The 22,341-nt window shown below is 41.0% G+C and overlaps 1 protein-coding gene across 1 annotated transcript; it reads right to left on the bottom strand.

Annotated features, from left to right (window-relative positions):
- Positions 1 to 13,105: 13,105 nt before the first annotated feature.
- Positions 13,106 to 14,070, bottom strand: LOC126072204 (olfactory receptor 7C2-like). The gene is given in 3 exon segments (XM_049877025.1): positions 13,106 to 13,141; positions 13,143 to 13,541; positions 13,543 to 14,070. Coding segments are annotated over 3 exon segments (963 nt in total).
- Positions 14,071 to 22,341: the final 8,271 nt, after the last annotated feature.

Below are 22,341 nucleotides of genomic sequence, written 5' to 3' on the forward strand. Positions count from 1 at the left end.
GCCACCACCAGGAAGCCTGCTGGGCCTTCACGGGCTGGGCATACCTATCCTTGTCCACTTGCAGGCCCTGAGCACAGGAGGATGAGGCTGCTGTTTATCCTGCCCCATCCTTGGGTCTGGCCAGAGCAATCACTCAGATTTCCTTCTGGGGGAATAAGGTCAGAGGCAGCAGGTTTGAAGTGAAGGTCTGGAAGCAGAGGCCCAGTGGTAGGGCTGCTAGACCCTGGTGGTGCTGCTGGTACCCCACCCTTGGTCCAGAGTGGTGTTCATGGAGCACTGGGCCATCACAGGCTGCACTTGTCCTTCCTACCCTAGAGGTTCCGAAAGGGGGTGAGCCTGTGGTTTCTGTCCTAGACTCCTGTTGAGGACTGCTTTCTTTCCTGGAGTCCCTGAGCAAGCTAATTCCCATAGTTTTACCTCCTGGCACTTTGGGGATGTTGGCACCTGCCAGCTGTATTCAGGGACAGGATGAAGCTCACGTGGAGTGGTTCTTGACAAGAGCTGGGGTCATGGCAGAGATCCTCTGTCACTCAGGGGCTGCAGTGCAGGTGATATGATCAGTGCTCTCTATGTCTTGCTGTTCCCTTGGGCTGCATTCCATCATTGCGCCAGGTGTGCACAGGCAGCACCAAGATGACCCTCTCAGGATGTCGTGAAGAAGTCCCTGTGTCTGTGGGGCTGGAACAGGAGGTTCTTTAATGTCCACTCCACCCCAAGCCTCAGCCATAGCCTCCGATCTCGTCCACACTGTCCTCGGGCAGCCCCAACTCTGGATTGGGGACCTGGCACTCCAGAATGTCTTAGCTCTCCCTGAAACCTCTGCATTTACCCCTTCACCTTCTGGATCAGGAAGCTGAGGCCCCTTCTTCCCAATGATGTTTTTCCTGTCTTTTGACCCTTTCCCTCCCAGACAACTTTCCTTCCCCTTACTCTCGCCTCTTCCTCTGTTGCCCGCTTCCCCATATCCCATCTGGGCAGCATCTGGGCTGCCTCCCTTCGGACCCCCAGAATCGTGCCTGCCTCCTCTTCTAGTTGTCCCTTCTAACTTGAGATCCAAACATCAGAAATCGAAACGTCCCTCCGTCCTGTGGGTGCTGCTGCTCAGGGTGGCCTCATTATCCCAACTATTTCCAGGGAGGAAATCAAGCTGGGCCTTGGAGCCTGCCATGTGATTTCATGGAAGGGGTGACTCAGGAACAAAAACGCTAACTGTGGCAGTTAAAAATGGGAGTGACGGGGGGTGTGGCTCCCAGAATATCAGGATGGGAGTCGTGGAAGGAAGGTGGGATGATGAATGTAATCAGAGGGTTCCAGCAAGGCATGCCCGAGGTGGCTACAGGATCAATGGCTGAAGGGAGTGGGAAGAATGTCCTCAGGATCTACAGGAACGTGGCCACGTGGTTGGTGGCCATTTTCCGCACTTCTGCTGCAGATGTTCTCAGCACGTCGTTCGCTCCCTTTTGCAAATGGAGAAATTGAGACTCAAACTGGCAGTGGCTTTCTCAAGATCCACCCACACACCCCTCACCTCATCTCCCGGGTGAGCACTTGGAGGACAGGGACTTTGATCTTTTTTATTTTCGTGTCACCACCATCTGTCTCTGGCTCCCGCTGACTTTTTTTCCTACATCATGTGACTCTTGTGCCCACAGAGCTTGCCAGGCCTCCTTTGTTACCTTCCCCATGCCTATTTGCTCAGTGTCTGCTTCTTGTGGGCTCAGTCTCCCCAGACATCCCTGCAGCCTCCCCGACTTTCAGATGTGCAGCCTCTAATCCATGAGCACTTCCTTCGCTCCCTGCTCAACGTCTCTTTCCTGGCATCAGGTCCCCCTTCCCTGGGAGGCTTTGTGGCTTCTGTAACCTACTCCCCACAGCCCTCCCTAGCCTCTCCCCTTGTGGTCTTGTCTTCTACTGGTCTGGTGACCCCAGGGCCAGCTGGGTGTCCCTCGGCATCCCCCCCAATCTGTGGAAACCCTACTCATCCTCCCAGACTCAGCTTCAGTGTCTCCGTCATCACCTCAGAACTCCTACGGCCTATGCGTGTCCATCTGCTACGTCTATTCCTAGTTTCATTATGAGTCACAAATATGTGAAGCCCTTTCTGCCTCCTCCCATATAGGGAGCTCCTGGGAGGGAGAGGGGAAGGAATTACGGCCTTTGCTGGGTGCGCGATGCTCCCTTTGTCTTATTTAATCTAAACAACCGTGCAGGGTGTTTCTTCCTGTGAGTCCCATATGACAGATGAGGGCACTGGGTCTTAGTGAGGTCACTCAGCCCCTACGTGGTGGTCCTGGATGTGTCTGGCCTGAAACTCCTTGTTCCTTGTCCTCTTCTCCCATTGCATCCTGAAGTCATCACATAAACCGCAGAGTGGGGAGAAGGAGAGTCAGCTGATTATATAAATGTGCAGCTCCTCCCTGATGTCCTCAGTCTCTGTTCCCATGTTTGGCACAGCAGAAGTCCCCTGTCCCTCAGTCGTGTCTGAGCCAGGCTAAGTTTTTCTACTGGGAGACCCTAAGATCTCTTCACAGGAGTCTGGGTTTGTACCATAGGCGCCTGACGTTGATGATGCCCATTCTGTAAGATGGCTCCCTTTGGTGAGCACACCCAGCCCAGGACCAGGAATGAGAGTTTTTTAAGTACTTGGTCTTTCTTTGTATCAACCAGCTTCCCCTTCTCTGCACTTTCAGGTACAGACCTGCTTTTGGTGCTGATCAGAAAAGCAATAACAGATGTCTTTAAGGCCCTGTTGTTAATCAAGAGGACATTATGCATTTTATTTACAGAAATCCTCACCTGCCCTCTGATCCTTATCCAGGTTTCTGTCCCCCCCCCCCCCACGCCCCGCCACTGGAGAAATCATCTTCCTTTCCAGGGCTGTCATTGACATCATTAGGAATATCCATTCCATTCCAAATGAAGCAAGTTAACTATAAGGCTGCCAAAGGGAAGGGGTATCAATGTTGCCCTCTCCGGGTGGGCATGGGGTCTGCTCCCCAGAAGGCCTCCCTCCAGCTGCCTCTTTCCCTTCTTTTCATGAGGGCTGAAGCTGCAGGTTTTTCCTTTAAAAAAATGTGTGTGTGTGTGTATATATATATATATACACACACAACTGTGCCACCAGGAATATATGTGGCACAGTGGTTAAGAGCTCAGGCTGCTAATGTGTGTGTGTGTGTGTGTGTGTATACATATACATATATGTACTTTTTCCATGGGATATAATTCACATGCATTGAAATTCACAGTTCTTAATTGTACTGTGATGCATTTTGACAATTGTATGTACCGAGGTAAGTTACACCCCAGTCAAGATACAAAACATTTCCATCACCTCGGACAATTCTCTGGTGCACCTCCCCCATACTGCAGAGCAACGATTCTGATTTTTGTCCTCTTAGATTGGTTTTGCCAGTTCTTAAGGTTCAGATTAATGGAATCACACAGTATGTAGCCTTTTTGTCTAGCTCAGTGATTTCACATAATGCTTAGGAGGTTCGTCCATGTGGTAGTGAGCATCCGTCATTTGTTCCTGTGTTTTGCCGAGTAGCGTTTGTTATAGAGAGGAAATCGGTTTTTGAAATAAGCTTAAGAGGATTTATTCAGTAAAAAAAAAAAAAAATACATCTGAATGTAGAGAGACAACAGTTGATGTAAGTGAAAACTGTTGGCTCCAGGGAGAGCGCTTCTAACAGGGAACAGATATAGTCCAAGGGACAAAGAAATTATAATACAATCATTTGATTGGTTAGTCTTTGGTTGAGGTTACAAGAAGTGTGGGTTAGAAGGTGGGGAATGGGCTTCTATTGGATAACTGGGTACAGGGGAAGATTTACAGTGTTGAGTTTCAGGAATTAATTACAGAGGTTTTCAGTCATAGTCACAAATACATTGCATATCCTTCAGGAGGGGTCATAAAATATCACAGTTTGAAGTAAAACAGTATTAACCAGATGTCTCAGAAATTTATGAGAACCACTCAGTACCAAGGTGTCATTTCCCAGAAACAGTTTGTTAAAATCCTTTTAAATTGCCTGGGAAACTTCAGATAAAACTAACTCTGTGGCCCTTTCAAAACAACTTTTTATTACATCCCTGTCATAAGAAAACATCCCCCAGCCCACTTTAAACAAAAGACACCTGTGTAAAGATTCATTTCCTTATATTTCTTTTACATTCTGACTTTACGACAGAGATAGGAACATTTCCTCAGTCACTAACAATTAGGGGAACAAATGGCAGGCATTTGTCAAGAAGACTGGGGTAGGCAATTAAAGTGTTCCAGACAGGAATGTAAAGATCAACTTAATCTAGCAAAATCTGAATTTTAAAACATCATGAGCTTCTCTTTTGAGTGCATTATTTTCTTTTTCCTGACTTGATCACAGAGAAAAGGCAACCTTTATTTTTCCTTTGTTCCCTTGGTAGCTAACTCAGTGAGCTCAGTGACACATAGTTGTGAAAATTATGAGCTAATGCCATTGACATAGCTGAGTAAATAATGAGCTGAAAGAGAGGCATCTGCAGAGAAGAACCTTAAACTGATTCTACTGTTAAAAGCATTAAAGACAAAAGATTTAGCTTTTCAAACATTTTATTCTGGTCAAATTTCCAAGGTTTACTGGAAATTTCTCTGCTGCACATTCCATAGTGTGGATACACCACACTATGTTCATTCACCAGTCGATGGACAGTGGGTTGTTTACTGTTTTGAGCCATCATGAATGAAGTTTCTCTGAACATTTGTGCACATGTCATTTTGAGGACACATGTTTTCTTTTCTCTTGTATAAATATGTATGAGTGGAATTGCTGGGTCATAGGCCAGATATGTGTTTAACTTTGTAAGAAACTTCCAGACTACTTTCCAAAGTGATTGAAACATCCCTCCTCCCCACCTGAGAAACACCATGCTTGGTTACAGCTCCCTCTTCTGTACACCTTTGCCTGAACCACACATGACACAGAGGTGGGCACCATCTACACTCTCTGCCCATGCATGGAGACTTTTTTTTCTGGAACTTTGTTCTTCACATTTTTTGTTGCATCACCTACTCTTAAAAAACAAAACACAACCTGTTGCCATCGAGTTGATTTTGCCACATGGTGACACCATGTGTTGCAGAGTGTAACTGCTTCAAAGGGTTTTCTTGACTGTGATAGTTACAAAAGCAGATTGCCTGACCTTTCTTCTGTGATGCCACTGGAAGGGTTCAAGCCACCAACATTTAGGTTAGTAGACCAATGCAACCCATTTGCACTGCCCAAGGTGTTGTGTGGGATTTTATCTTAAAAATTAATAGAGATACTCAGGTTTATTATGCATAAAATCATTAAGTTTATTGCAAGGCAGTCATGGCAAGGCATACAACATTCATTTGTAGCTGTTGTTAGGTGCTGTTGAGTCAATTCCAACTCCACATACAACAGAATGAAACACTGCCCGGTCCTGCACCACTCTCACAATCATTGCTATGTTTGAGCCCGTTGTTGCAGCCATTGTGTCAGTCCATCTGCCTTCTCTCAGTGAGTGAGCAGAAGTACAGGGTTTATATGTGAAATTCTCACCTTGGCCTCACACGGTAAGGGCCAGTGTGACATCAAAGACTAGTATGTTATGTCTTTTCTCCAAGGTTAGAGATGGATCAAATGACACATCTTTTCTTCAAGATTAAAGATTAGGGAGGTTGTTTTTACTTATCTCGATGCAAGTTTACAAAAATTAACTATGTTATATATTCTTTATCACAGCATATCCGGTCAAGGTCAACTTAAAAGTTTGCATTCTTTACATACTTCGCTTGCTTCTATGTTTCTACATCTAGGTTCAGAAATTTTCTAAATAACTTTTTCATGACTTACAGGTTTCTAATGGCTTAATGATAGGGAGCCTCACAAATGTAGACCTATTTCTAAATTCATAATATAAGTGATGATATATATGTATTTTGAAAGCATAATAGTGACTTATACCTTATGGGATTTGAGAGGATTATAGAAACATACAGAACACAGGGACATTTTGGATTTTGTAGAACATGCACCTCATTTGGGTCTGCTATGCTGACCCATTTTCTTTTTTTAAATAATTTTTATTGTGCTTTAAGTGCAAGTTTACAAATCAAGTCAGTCTCTCACACAAAAACCCATATACACCTTGCTACACACTCCCAATTACTCTCCCCCTAATGAGACAGCCCGCTCTCTCCCTCCCCTCTCTCTTTTTGTGTCCTTTTCACCAGCTTCTAACCCCCTCCACCCTCTCATCTCCCCTCCAGGCAGGAGATGCCAACATAGTCTCAAGTGTCCACCTGATCCAAGAAGCTCACTCCTCACCAGCATCCCTCTCCAACCTATTGTCCAGTCCATGTCCAGTCCAATCCAGAGTTGGCTTCGGAATGGTTCCTGACTGACCCATTTTCTGAATAACTCTAATGACTACCAGTGGTGCCCAGAACAAGAGAAAGCTCTGACACAGGTCTCAGCTGTAGGCAAGCCTGCTCTGCGACTTGTGCCAGAGGACCCACCAGATGTGTTGGTGCTTGGTGTGTCTGTAACAGGTAGGGATGCACAATGGAAACTTTGGCAGATGAATCACACAACAGACCTTTAGAATCCAGGAGCCAAGCCATGTCATCTTCTTCAGATAAATTTTTCCTTTTGGGGAATGATGTCTAGCTTGCTCTGGGACCCTAGTACAGACTGTATGCTTGATCATGGTCCTCCCAGTAATATATGACCTGAACTACCCATCATGAATTGACTGTTGCCTGACCCATCAAACCATAAAGTTGAGTGTGCATGGCAGCACTCCATCATCAAGTGGGAGTGATCTGTTATGAAAGTGGGCTCAAGTAGGCTCTGAAAGCACAAGTCACATGAGCAAGATTTCCATGACCCCGAATTCTACTATATTGTCTCCTTTCTCAACCTGAAATTGCCTTCATTGGGAGTCTGTGGACTAGTTTTCTTTAACATCACAGCATGTGAGAACACTAAGAGACACCCCACTGGACATCCTGCTGTCCATCCATACTCCTCCTTACCTCCATTGTGTAGTAGCAAATCAAATTCTCCTTGACACACAGGATCAAACACTCCCACCAGTACAATGATCACCTCCTTTGTTGGTTCACTGGCACAAGGAACGAAAAGCAGTCTATTAGAGGAAGAGGGTATTTGGGCCAATTTATAGATGGTTCTATAGAGGGTCAGCGAAAAAGAGGAGGACCCTCAACTAGATGGATTGACACAGTGGCTGCAACAATGAGCTCAAACGTGACAATGATTGTGAGGATGGCGCACAATTCATTCTGTTGTACATACGGTCACTAACAACAACATAGATGGTGCTGAAGCACGGTGGATAAAGGAAACTCCCAAGACACAGAGCTTTGAAGAGTTCACTTGGATGTTCCTTTTTTCAGGAAGGAGAGGTTTCCAGAATTATATATAGGTCTACATTGATTTGTAGCTCCATTAACTTGGAAGTTGAAACTGCTACCTAGCCACATGTTGTTAGGTGCAATCGAGTCAGTTCTGACTCAGCGACCCTATGTACAACAGAACAAAACACTGCCTGGTCTTGTGCCATCCTCACAGTTGTTGTTATGTGAATATGCCTCCCTTTAAGCACCCCATTTACTGTTGATGGGAATTTGGGTAGTTTCCTTTTGAGGACTACGGCCAGTAATTTTGCAAGGAACATCCTGTGCATGTCTTTGGTGAATGTGTCTCTATGATGGGAGAGAGAAAAGAAGCTGACTCATGCAGGCAAAATAAGTGGAAACCCTGTAGAGAATGGAGGATGTAGTTGAGAAAGAGAAGTCCTTGGCATTAAATTTGTGAATAAGCAAAACAAAGAAGAGTTGCTAGAATGGAATGCAGTGAACGCAAAAACCTGGCTAGAGCTAAAGACTTAAATGATATTTAAAAAAAAAAAAACTCAAACCTGTTGCCATGGAGTGGATTCCAACTCATAGCAGCCCTATAGGGCAGAGTAGAACTGCCCCATAGGGGTTTCCAAGGAGCGGCTGGTGGATTCAAATGGCCTACCTTTTGTTTAGCAGCCATAGCTCTTAACCACTGCATCACCAGGGCTCCTAAATGATGTAAGGTTGTTAATAAATGGACTTTGCTTTCTCTTTGCCTTTCTCTGTCTTCTGATAGTTAGTGTTCACCAAATGCTCCCTTCTCTCCATACCCCAAAACCTGTGTTTCTCAACCTTTCTTTCATTATTATCCCTGAAAGAACTTTTTAAGAATTTTTTTCCTAATCATCTTCTTCTCATCCATGACATTTTAATACCCCAGATATATTGTGTACTGCTGTCTTTTGGAAGGCCACAAATAATTGTAAAATCTAAGAAGTTATTCACTCTCCCCCTCAAAAATCCTATTTTTACTCCTACCCTCCATGTGTCTGACTGTCTCTGGCCTTATTTATTCTTTGTTCAAATAGTCAGTGGTTCTCAAACTTTGCTATGCAAACAAATCACCTATGGATCTTGTTAAAATGCAGATTCTGATTAAGTAGGTCTGTGGTGGGACCCACGAATCTGCATTTCTGATAAGTTCCCAGGTGATGTTGATGTTGCTGGTCCATGGACCACAGTTGGAATAGTGAGATGTGGGAGGGTGGTTAGCTTCACTGCCATCTCATTAATGGAGGAGACGTTTTCCTGATGGTTCTGGGATACAATGTGCACAAATCAATCTTTCATTAGTGGTTAGCCTGACTTCCATCCCTGACACGTTAATAGCAGGCAAGGTGTACCCCTCAGACCCAGTGTCTCTCACATTCGTGTGATTTATCAGTGTAAAGATGAGGTGCTTATCGGTGTAAAGAGATGGGTTGAATGCAACAGCTGAGATAAATGAACATCCTCATATACATACATCTTTCTATCGCTCTTTCTACCTTCATCCTTTCCTCTTTTTTTTTTTTTTTTTTTTTGACCCGATCTCTTAAACATATTTGTTAGGGTTTTCAGCATGGTACCAGGAGCTGGCAGGATGGGAATCTGTGGAGCAGTTTCCTTCCAGGAAACTGGACAGTGCTGCTAGGAGCAAATGGCATTTGAAATGCAAATAGACAACAGAGATTTAGGAATTGGAAGAAGCAGGGGGTTTGAGGCAGTAGGCCCACTCACTTGCCAGCACTTGGCCCACTTCTGACTGTGAGGGTTAAGGAGGGATGGGACTCACTGGAGACTTCAACATCATCAGCAGGGAAGGTGTGAAGTGATGTTACAAGTAGCTCTGCCAGCTTCCTTTAGTTGGAGTTCCTTTAGATTTGGTAGGAGCCCTGGTGGCATGGTGGTTAAAGTGCTAGGCTGCTAACTGAAAGATCAGCAGTTTAACCCACCAGCTGCTCTGCTCCATAAAGATTTACAGCCTTGGAAACCCTACGGGGCAGTTCTCTGACCTATAGGGTCACTACGAGTCAGAATCAACTCAGTGGCAGTGGTTTTTTTTTTTTTAAGTTCATGACACAATAAGTCCTCACTTATGCAGGAATAAAAAAGCCCTCTATTTTCTTCATCTGATCCATATGATATGTTTATGAGTTTTTCCCTTTTTAAGTAGCTCTCATCTGGAGGCCTTCTAATTTGTCAAGGCATTTCTTCATGTTCAGCAGTCATCAAAGGATAAAATAAAATGCAATTGGTGCTATTTTAAAAAAGTACACATGGAATATAATCAGTTTTGATCCCCATGCAGCTCTTTTATTAATGGGACATGTTACAAACATTCTAGAATCCACCAAGAACATTGTATCTACTTAGGGATGGCATTCAACTGCAAGTAACAGAAACCTCAACCAAATCAGTGGCTTAAACAAATTAAAGGCTTATTTAGCCATACATCACAGGTCTGGGGCTAGAAAGTCCAAGGCCAGTATAGTATCTAAATGACATCATTAGTCACCCTGTCTTTTCTGCCTACCATCCTCGGTGTGTGGTTCCTATCCTAATAGTCACAAAATAGCTGCTGCACCTCCAGACTGAATCTGTATTCCAGACAGGACCTCGGAGAAGAATCAAGGGTGAAGTGCAAAGGAGAGTACCAGATGGATCTTTAAAAAAAAACAAAACAAAAAAACTTCCTATTGAATTATAATACACATATGGAAAAGTGCCACATCATAAGCTCAGTGAATTTAATTATAAAAATACATGTACCTGTTTCCTACGAAGTGCCACCCAACATTTTTCAGTGTACTTTTTGACCAAAATTGTGTCACAAGATATGTGAGGCAGAATAAGATCCTCCCTAAGATGTCCACATCCTAAACCCTGGAAGCTATGATTGTGTAACGTCAGATACCAAAAAGGAATTAAGTTATCTGATGAATTTAAGTATGTAATCAGATCATTTTAAAATAAGGAGATTATCACATTATCTGGATGGGTTTAAAGTAATCATAAAACCAAAACCAAACCCAGTGCCGTCGAGTCGATTCCAACTCATAGTGACCCTGTACGACAGAGTAGAACTGCCCGGTTGAGTTTCCAAGGAGTTCCTGGCGGATTTGAACTGCCAACCCTTTGGTTAGCAGCCGTAGCACTTAACCACTACGCTACCAGGGTTTCCAAGGTAATCATAAAGGTCCTTAAATTGGAAGAAGGAAGAGTTGGAGTCGGAGGGAGATTTGGAGATGTTACACTACTGACTTCGAAGATGAAGGAAGGAGCCATGAGCCAAAGAATGCAGGAAACCTCAAAAAGCTGAAAAAGGCAAGTAAAATAGATTCTCCCTTAGAGCTTCCAGAAGGAACGCAGTGATACCAACACCCTACTTTTAGCCCAGTAAGATCCATTTTGAATTCCAACCTCCAGAACTCTAAGATAATAAATTCACGTTGCTATAAGCCACTAAATTTGTGGTAATTAATTACAGCAACAATAGAAACCTAATATATATAGTAACTACTAGCTTCCCAGAGTGGCTGTGAGGTAGAGATTTTGAGCTGGGTATATAGCCATCTCAAACAAAATCAGTGTTCTGCTCTTATGGGACAGATATGGGGAAGCCATCTTAGGTATGTTTTCCACAAGGAAGTATTGGGCAAGATGAATTTTAAAAAGAGGACCAAAGAAGGAAGACTTGGCCTGCTCTTTATTAAATGTTACAAAGCTGTATTTATCAAAAGATTGTGAAATTGGCTTAAGTATGAATAGATATATCAGTGGGGCAGAATAATCACAAACAAATCACTAAAGAAGCTATTAGATTATAAAAGTGGCATCAAAATCAGTGAGGAATGGAAAGATTTTTAAATAAATGATGGTTGGCCAATTAGTTATTTGTTGGAAGTAAAGTCAAATTCCTATCTTAACACCAATCACCATAATAAATTGAAGTTGGAGGAAATATTTAACCTAAGACTTTTAGAAGAAAGTACAGATTGAATTTGTGAGTGTAAACCCAGATAGAAGATACAGAATGGAAAAGAATTGAGAACATATTTGATGAGCTCAAGATTATTGAAAACCTGCATGTCAAACATACGAAGAAAATAAAAGGCAAATGAAAAACTAGGGAAAACCTTTAGAACATAATAGACGTGACAGTGCATAACAATGTGTAACAATGTAGACATATGAAAAGTTCTTTTAAGCTAATTAGGAATTAAATGCTTAAAAAGATAAATGACCCAAGGGTATGAAGAAATAATTTAGAAAGAATAAATACAAATAAGTCATTAATATGAAAATATGCTCAACTTCATTACCACTCAAGGAAGTCCTATTAAAATATTGAGACCTAATTTTCCCATCAGCAGATTATCAGATAAAATAAAAATACCAGGAGTAGTGAGGATACAGTAAAACAAGATTTCCTGCCAGTGGAAGGCAACTTGTCCAAGGAAAGGGTTGCTACTGAGATCTCTTACTCTAGGGATTGATTTGTTTCTAGGACTGTAGGCTCCAGAGACGGAGCACTTCTTAGTCCGGACAGACTTTCTGAAGTGGGGGTTCATATCAGAAGGATACTCGTTTCTTCTGAGGTTTGCCTAATATAACATTTGAGTAGAGTGGATATAACATTAGACGGCCTTGGGTTTGAATCGTGTCTCTTCACTACTCCTATGACCTTGAGTTAGTTGCCTAGTTTCTATAAGCTCTTCCTCCCTCAACTGTAAGTAAGGGAAAATGATACTATTCACATTAAAAAGTGATTGCAAAAATTAAATGAGACATGTATAAAATGCTGAAACACTGCTGGCGTATATGGAGTGTTGTCATTATTTGGTAACAACCAACAAAACAAACCCATTGAGGTTGAATCAATTCTGACTCATAGCGACCCTACAGGACAGAGTAGAACTGCCTCATAGAATTTCCAAGGAGCAGCTGGTGGATTCGAACTGCCAACCTTTTGGTTAGCAGCTGAGCTTTTAACAACTATGCCACCAGAGCTCAAAGGCTTTTATTTAATTCAACACATTTTTAATTTTGTGATCCAGACTTCACTTTGTATTGAATCATCTACTAATCTGTTTGTCGCCTCATTTGAAAAAAATTCATTGTGGATAAACTCCACGCTAAGCACCATACCAGGCACTGTGATTATAATAACAGATATGACATTTTCCTGAAACTTAAGAAACCCATGTTGTTATGAGTAGATAAAAATCATTAAAGTTGGTACGACTGAAAGCAGCCCAAATGAAAAGGGAGGAAAACTTTTAGTTGATTTCATTCACATAAGTTCAAAAAGCATCCGTGTTAATGAATTTTCAGTACATCGATTCCAAAATAGGTACATACTAACACATGCCATCAATTCTGTTTACCTATCTGTCTGTCTATATACCTATCATGAGATAAGATTTATTTATTTATTTTTAATTCCAAATCGTTTCTTCAGTTAACTAAGAAAAGGCCAGGTTCTAGCCATACAAAGTTCAACTCACTGATTAGAAAGTTAAAAAAGGGAAGAACCTATTATATCACTTTGTAAAAGTAAAGAGGGCAAGAAAGACTCCAAAGGAAGATTCAAGGAGAGAGTTGGTTTAAAATATGTAGAACCAGACAGAATCAAAATGTTGGATGAAGCAGGCCAGGATTCCTGGTCCTCAGTGTTGTGAGCTCTGCTGCTCATGATAACCCTCCAACGGCCCCATCACTGAGAGATGGCTGCCCTGCCAAGGAGTCTCCCCAGAGCCCTCTTCATATCCCTGTTCCTCAGACTGTAGATGAAGGGGTTCAGCATGGGTGTGACAACAGTGTACATCACCGAGGCCATCAGACTTGTCCTAGAGGATGCTGTGGCTGCAGAGCTGAGATAGACCCCAAGGCCTGTGCCATAGAACAAAGAGACAACTGAGAGGTGAGATCCACAGGTGGAAAAGGCTTTATACTTCCCCCTGGCTGATGAAATTCTCAGTATGAAGGAGGCAATCTGAGAATAAGAGAAGAGGATCCCAGTGAAAGGAAAAACACCCAAGACACTAGTCACAAAGTACACCACTATGTTATTGATGAGGGTGTTAGAACAGGCTAGCTTCAGGACTTCAGGAAGATCACAAAAAAAAGTGGGGAATTTCCATGTGTTTACAGAAGGACAGCCTCAAAATGGTCAAGGTCTCCAGCAGGGAGCCCATAACACTGAGGCACCAGGACCCCAGAGTCAGCAGTCCACAGAAATGGGGGTTCATGGTGACCGTGTAGTGCAGGGGGTGACAGATGGCCACAAATCGGTCATAGGCCATGGCAGTGAGGAGTAAATTGTCTAGACATCCAAAAACAATGAAAAAAAATATTTGGGTGAGGCAGCCTACGTAGGTGATAACTTTGTTCTGCACCTGCATGTTCAGGAGCATCTTCGGGATGGTGGTGGAGGTGAAACAGATGTCAGCAAAGGACAGTTTGGAGAGGAAGAAGTACATGGGGGTGTGGAGGTGGAAGTCTGAGCTGATGGCCAGGATGATGAGCAGGTTCCCAGTGAAGGTGACCAGGTACATGGACAGGAACAGCCCAAGGAGGAGCGGCTTCAGGTCCATTTGCTCTGCAAATCCCAGGAGGAGAAAGTTTTCAACTCCTGTTTGGTTTCTTGTTTCCATGGGGCTCTGCTTTTTCATGGGGTTTCCGGTTTTGCCCAGAATAAGGAAAAAGCAACACAAAATTAGCTCCAAATAGGCAATCCCCAGAATGACATCAGTATCCTTAACCTGAACCCAAGCAACTCATGAAGTCATTTATTTTGGCTAACTGGATCTCTTTGCTGACAAATTGTAGTTAGCAACACTACCTGGAAAATCTTCTAGTTCAGTGGTTCACAGATTGTGGCCCCTGGACCAGCACATCCACATCATCTGAGAACTCGTTTAAAATGTATATTCTCAGGCCCCGACCCAGACTTATTGAATCAGAATCTCTGGATGTAGGGCCAGTAATTCATGCTGTAACAAGCCTTCCAGAAGATGCAGATGTGCACTCTAGTGTGAGGACTATTGCGTCGCGCTCCCCTACACCCCAAGGCAGTCATCCCTACCATGGCCGCCATAGCTGCTCTTGTAGACTCAGCTCAGTGCACAATACTCTAATTGGAAGAGGGATATTTCCAATAACTGGGAAGTTCTTTCTTTCATTGTGCTGTGTTTATGTCATTTCTACATGTTAGATCCGCTGAGGCTTTTGCCGGCCCTGCTTCTCAAAAATATTAATAACCAATATTATTCATTATTAATCATTGTTTATATTTCCCTTACATTACTGTTTCCTCTCTATAAATAAAAAGTGAAATTCCTGCACAGAGGCCAAATAAACTTTCCTCCTTTCACATAAAAGAATTTTATGCACATTTTCCACCATCCTCCAATATTCATTAAATTAAAAATATTCCACCATTTGGAAATTGCATATTCTTTATTAAGTACTTGCCCATTTTTGGACATTTATATTCTTTCTAAGTTTCCATTATGATAAACAATGTTTTGATTTATTTTAAACTTACATATTTTCTCTTAGATATATGTTCTTTGCTCAGTTTTAAAAAATTATATTATTTCCTGGATAAGTGATCATCTGTGTTGTCATGATTTTTAAGCTGTCCCAGGAGCAGATTGTGAAAGCCTTTTGCCACTTTTAAATTATCTAACTTCATTATGGAAACCCTGGTGGCATAGTGGTTAAGTGCTACTATGGCTGCTAACCAAAGGGTCGGCAGTTCAAATCTGCCAGGTGCTCCTTGGAAACTCTATGGGGCAGTTCTCTGTCGTATAGGGTCGCTATGAGTCGGAATCGACTCCACGGCACTGGGTTTGGTTTTTTTGGCTTAACTTCATTATGTATTTAAATGTTGAATGAGAAAATCACTAGTATTCTGTCCATCAGAAATTTATTTCTAATGCCAACTTAATCTTTCAGATATCTTTAGATTCCTGTGGCCATTTTGCAAGCAAACTACCATTGGAGTTTTGACGAAAATGCCATTAAACTTATAAATTAATTGGAAAGAATTGATATCTTTAGTATATTCATATTTCCATTCCAGTAACAACAATTTTATTCTTAATATTTAAGTTCCTTTTGGGACAAACTTTCCTGTAGCTTTAAAAATATGGAACAAAATTGTCACGAAAGGAGACTGGAAGGGCTGACTTATTAGGGGGAGAGCAAGTGGGAGTATGGAGTAAGGTGTATATAAACTTATATGTGACAGTCTGACTTGATTTGTAAAAGTTCACTTGAAGCTCAATAAAAGTTAAAAAAATATATGGAACATGTTCATTCCTTGTGTACAGTATTTTAGGTTTAATACCATTAAGCTTGAGATTCCCCCACATGATTTCCCTGCTTTTGCTGTTAGTCAGAAAAACTCTTGATTTTTCTGTATTTATGATGTGTCATATTAGTTTTCAGGATTTTCCTATTAATTTTAAGATTTTTGTCAAACACGTCCACTTTCTCAAAATAGTATTAATCCACAATACCTATTTCTCTTTCATGTCTTATTGCATTGGTTTGCAGTCCCAGAATGCTGTTAAAAGTAATGGTAAGAGTGGAAAGCTCTTTTCTTTTCTGATTTTAAAGAGAATAACTGTTGTTGTTAGATGCCATCAAGTCAATTCCAACTCGTAGCAACCCTGCGTACAACAGAACGAAACACTGCCAGGTCCTGTGCCATCCTCACAATAGCTGTTATGCTTAAGCCTATAGTTGCAGCCACTGTGTCAATCCATCTCCTTGAGGGTCTTCCTCTTCTTCGCTGACCCTCCACTTTATCAAGCATGATGTCCTTCTCCAGGGACTGATCCTTCCTGATAACATGTCTGAAGTGTGTGAGACATAGTCTCGCCATTCTTGCTTCCAAGGAGCACTCTGGTCGTACTTCTTCCAAGACAGATTTGTTCATTCTTTTGGTAGTCCATGGTATATTCAAATTCTTCTCCAACTCCACAATTCAAAGGCATCAACCCTTTTTTGGTCTTCCTTATTCATCGTCCAGCTTTCACATGCTTATGAAGTGACTGAAAACACCATGGCTTGGGTCAGGTGCACCTTAGTCTTCAAGGTGACATCTTTGGTTTTCAACACTTTAAAAGAGGTCCTTTGCAGCAGATTTGCCCAGTGCAGTGCATCTTTTGATTTCATGACTGCTGCTTCCATGGGTATTAATAGTGAATCCAAATAAAATGATGTCCTTGACAACTTCAATCTTTTCTCCATATATTGTGAATGTTGCTTACTGCTCCAATTGTGAGGATTTTTGTTTTCTTTATGTTGACGTGTAATCCATACTGAAGGCTGCGGTCTTTGATCTTCATCAGTAAGTGCTTCAAGGCCTCTTCACTTTCAGCAAGCAAGGTTGTTTCATCTGCATAACGCAGGTTGTTAATAAGTCTTCCTTCAGTCCTGATGCCCTGTTCTTCTTCATATAGTCCAGCTTCTCGGATTATTTACTCAGCATACAGATTGAATAGGTATGGTGAAAGGATACAACCCTGACACACACCTTTCCTGACTTTAAACCAATCAGTATCCCCTTCTGTCCAAACAACTGCCTCTTGATCTATGTAAAGTTTCCTCATGAGCACAGTTAATTGTTCTGGAATTTCCATTCTTTGCAATGTTATCCATAATTTGTTATGATCCACACAGTCGAATGCCTTTGCATAGTCAATAAAACACATGTAAACATCTTTCTGGTATTCTCTGCTTTTGTCGCAGGGCAAGGCTTCCCAGCTCAGGACTAAGCCCTGCCTAGGTTCTCACCTTCTTCTGACCAAGAATGACCAGGAGAGGCTCAGAGGTTCCACCCAAACAAAGGTTTATTAGAGATAGAAAGAAAGTAAAAGGCTCGTGAGGGAGAGAGGGAGAGGGGTTTCCACCTACGCTAACCTCCAGTCTCTCACTGAACAAAGGATTTCCTAGGGCTTATAAAAGTTTTTAGGCAGGAAAAAGGAGGCATTATCTTTATTCATTAGATGGGTGGAGATTTCCAGAAGAAGGAGAGGGATTATGAAAATCAAATGCACATGCAGTTAGAATTCAAGATGGATTTCCTCACAGAGGTTGCTGGAGCTAAGGTGGAGTCTGTCACAAAGGCTGCTGGAATGTCGAACAGGACTCATTCTGGGATGGTGCGCATGCATGATGCCTCTGGATCTTGGTTCATGCCCTGGTGCGCGGTCCCTGCTCATGTTTGTCTCATGTGGAAGGTCATTCATAGGTCACGATGATCTTTATTGCGCACGCTCTGCACCTGGTGAGGCCTTGAAAAACAGCTTATGAGGATTATCGGTAATTTATAGCTGGTCAAGCACATAGGGCCTTGAAATGTAGCCCTTATTTCATTCAGCCAGCCTAATCTTTTCCCTGTCTCACTTTCAGCCAGGATCCATCTGACATCAGCAATGATCTCCATGGCTTCACGTCCTCTTCTGAATCTGGCTTGAAGTTCTGGCAGTTTCCTGTCGATATACTTAATGCTGCAGCTGCTTTTGAATAATCTTCAGCAAAATTTTACTTTTGTGTGATATTAATGATATTATTTGATAATTTCCACATTCAGGGATCACCTTTCTTGGGAATAGGCATAAATATGGATCTCTTCCAGTTGGTTGGCCAGGTAGCTGTCTTCCAAATTTCTTGGCATAGGTAAATGAGCCCTTCTAGCGATGCATCCATTTATTGAAACACCTCAATTGGTATTCCATCAATTCCTGGAGCCTTGTTTCTCGCCAATGTCTTCAGCGCAGCTTGGATTTCTTCCTTCAGTACCATCAGTTCCTGATCATATGCTACCTCCTGAAATGGCTGAATGCTGAACCAATTCTTTTTGTTATAGTGACTCTGTGTATTCTTTCCATGATATAGAATATATTATTTTTATCACAGTAATTTGCATTTTTAGTCATAGTTATTATAGAGGGTTTTTAAAAGTTATGAATAATTGTTTAATGGTGGATTAACTATTTAAAAAATAATGTGAAATCCTATATTTCCAAATGAATTTCAAATATTAAATGTGGAAAAATAGACCATCCTAGCTATCAGAAGAAAACAGAGACAAATATATAGGAACTTTATAAACTCATACATAGATAGATGTAATGTCAGAAAAGAAAAGTTCTTTCTTAATATAAAGTCTTTAGTAGAAATAAGAGAGGAAAAAATAGATAATTGGACCAAGAAATGGAAAAACTCTGCATGAGGAAGTGTGTCATGCAGATACTTAAAAGGGAAAACAAAACTATTTGATAAAAGTTATTATCTTTAACATATAAAGTCCTAATTATAAATCATAGAAAAATTAATGCATTACTGGGAAACAGGGAATAAATCCATTGCCATCGAGTCAATCTGACTCATTCACAAAAGGAGATGTACAGAAGGGTTTTAAATGTCTGTCAGATTGCATCTCTATTATATTCTATGAAAATGAAAAAACAAGATGCCAGTTTTGCTGATAGAATTAAGAAACTCTTTTAAAAAGAAGAATGCAAAATCCCATCATATAGGAAGAGAACTAACACTCCCATATACTGCTGTGAAAAGATAATTGGTTCTAATTTGGAGGGCCGGATAAATTCAGTCAGCATACAGATCTTTTGTAATGAAACACGTATTTGCACAAACCCAAGGAAGAAAAGATCTGTGAGAAGGTACACCAAAATATTAACAATGGTCACCTTTGAGTGGTAACATGAATTTTGATTTTAGGTTCATTTTCTTTTAGTATAAAAAAAAATAGCTTTCAAAAATGCAAATGAATACATGTTCCACCCTTATGAAATAAAAACTTTAAAAGTTTGAAGATGTTGTTAATAAAAATTCCACAAAATAAATCTCGGTAAAGGAAAAGGGAGTAAGTAACTGTAAAAGCTGAAGTTAATGAATTAAATAGAAGAGACATTCTTGAACTGGAAAAAAAAAAAAAAGCCAGAGCTAATTCTTTGGCAAAAGTAAAACCAAGAGCAAAAATTAGACAAAACTCCAAGCAAAGGGGAAAAAAGAGAGAGGATAAACAGAATCACCTAAAACTAGGAATGTGACAAATGACCACAGACGTGAAATGCAAAACTTTGCAAGATAATATTATTTATAACTTCATGTTATAAAGTGGGAAAAACTCAAGGAAACAAACTCATATCTGGGAAAATAGGAAAATATGAGTCCAAGGTTGATTCAAGATGGATGATAACACGTCAACGACTAAGAAAATAATTAAATAAATAACAAAGACTTACCTTAAAATATCCTTGTGGAACCCTGTAGCAGGAACAACAGGAAAATTCCCCTTTAAGTATTAAAGAAGAAAAGTAGGTCTACTGTCACTAATATTATTTATCAGCACCTGAAAGTTCCAACCAATGTAATACAAGGAGAAAAAGAAATGAGACCTAAGTTTTAAAAATGCAACTTATTGCATGGAAATGACTGATTAGCAGTTGAAAATCCATTTTAAATGAGTATAATTTTAATAAGGCAGTTGATACGAAACAAATACGTTAAAAGCAATAGTGCTCATATGTAATATTATAACCTTTAGAAACCAGAACACAATCACTTCAAATACAAACAAAAAAAATAAAACTCAAATATAGACTGGAAACCTGTAAGTATTCAACAAATGAGTGTAATAACATCTAAAATTTATTAAGGGCCACCATATGCCAAGCACTGTGCTATGTTTTATATGCATTGGTTCACTTTATCATCATCATTTTTGTTTTAATTAAAAAAGAAAAAATTCTTTTTTCTTTAAATGGGTGAAAATGTTTTTACAGTAATGATAATAAATAATTAACATGTAGAGGTGCTCACTGGGTGTTAGAGACTATTGCATAAATTTCCTATGCATTACCTCTTTTAACTTTATTCATATAATAACCCTGTGAAGTTGACAGTACTATTATCCTCATTTATCAAGAGTAGAAATTGAGGCAGAGAAACACCAAGTAACTTAATGTCAGAAGGTATATGAATGGACTTTTAAGTGGTAACTACAAAAAATTCCACACAAAATTCTTGGGTAAGTAAATGAGTGAGATTTTATAAATAGGGGAGAATGGAGGCACTTGTAATAGCTACAGAAAAATGGCTAAGATGTCTGGGTAAGAAACTCTTGAGAGATGCTGAGGCCTAAGAGAAGGCCAGTTTCTATTGAGGGAGTAGAAGGACCCTCAGAATTCATTTCATGGTGAGAGAAAAACAAAACAGAGAGGGGGCTACATGACTGGGTGAAGTCTTTAAGTGAATGGACTGTCACCATCATGTCATTTCCATTTTACCACCCATGCTTGTCTTCTGAGAACTCTGCTTGCAGCCACACCTGTCTCCCACAGCAGATATTCAGTACTGCCTGAGCTTCTCATTCCCTCCATCCTTTCTTCCCTGTAGCTTGGAGGTTCAATTCAGCGCCTAGGAAGGGCTGGGAGGTAGCCTCAGGCATCTGTTCTCTGAAAAGGCAAAGCTGAGCTCCCTCCTTCCAGGGAATGATAAGCTGTAAGTGAGAGGAGTAAGAGGCATATTTACCATTTCTGGGGCCCCAGAGGTTAAATTCTCCCAATTGATCATTAAATTAATTTTTCTATTATTACTCTGTTCTCTGAGTCATTTGGTTCCCATGAGTGACAGAGTCAAAACAAAAAGGAATTTCTTTTCTGTTAAGTTTATACCCTGGGAGCATCTTGATCCCAGATAAGTGTATCCCCTCCCTTGGGCCCTTCCTCCTGGTGCTCTTTCCCCCCTGTGCTGACATCCATTGTTCACTGTGCTCCCCAGTGGAAATTTCCTAAATATTTGAGATGGAGTTTCTTTCTCTATCAAAGACATGAGTGAATACATTTCTCAAGCTACTGTGAGTCCCAAAACACATTGACTTGTAGTTGTAAAGAGAGGTCTCAACCACACCCAACTTCAAACAAAACCGTTCCAATAACTTTTCAAAAATTTCTGTTCTTACTAAAACAAAACAAAAAAACTCATTGCTGTTGAGTTCATTCTGATTCATGATGATCCCATGTGTTATAGAGTAGAACCACTCATAGGGTTTTCTTGGCTATAATCTTTACAGAAATACATCACTAGGCCTTTCTTCTTCTACGTGGGCCTGAACCACCCACCTTTCAGTTGCTATCTGAGCATAAACTATTTGTGCCACCCAGGGACCTTCTGTTCTTATTGCAGACTAATTATAAAGTTGGTAGGCATGCAGTTAATAGAATTATAGTCTGAGGGGGATTGGCTGTCTGTACAGCAGAACGCTAGGAGCATCTACAGCACTACGGAGTCAAAACAAGACCACTGGATAGTCCCCAGTATTCCATTCCAGTCCAGAGGGTATGAACCATTTTTATCAAATTCACAAGGGACTGATTTTTAAACCAGAATCAAACATTGTTAAATCATTTCCATAAAGAAAGTACAGGTGGGACCTTATAAGAATCCTTTCTGAGTGGCTACTTTTAGCCTGAAGGGGTAATCAACAAGGATGAGACTTCTTCCAACAGACAGACTGATTACTAAGAGGTTCACAATGCTCAAGGCACCCTATAAGTGTTTCACCACCCACCTGGCCAAAGTTTTAGTCACATATTTTCCTCCAACTTTTCTGTTGCCTAGCAGTGAGATTTCTGGATCAACCTTGATGTGAAGTCCTGAGTCCATAATAAGGTATACCCTAGAAATAGCCTTGTGAAATCCATTGTTGTATCCAAAGAAAGAAAACTTTGGGGACATTGTTCAGTACAACTTGCAGAGACTTCTCTTTAGGAATAATGCGGTTAAGTGTCTTCATTGTCCATTTATCAGAAATACTTGTTCTTTAAACAATAAACTTGTGTTTATTTTATCAGTGTCATGAATCTTACAATTGATCCACTCTC

The sequence above is a fragment of the Elephas maximus genome, chromosome 3, assembly GCF_024166365.1.
Source record: "Elephas maximus indicus isolate mEleMax1 chromosome 3, mEleMax1 primary haplotype, whole genome shotgun sequence".
NCBI classification, from domain to species: Eukaryota; Metazoa; Chordata; class Mammalia; order Proboscidea; family Elephantidae; genus Elephas; species Elephas maximus.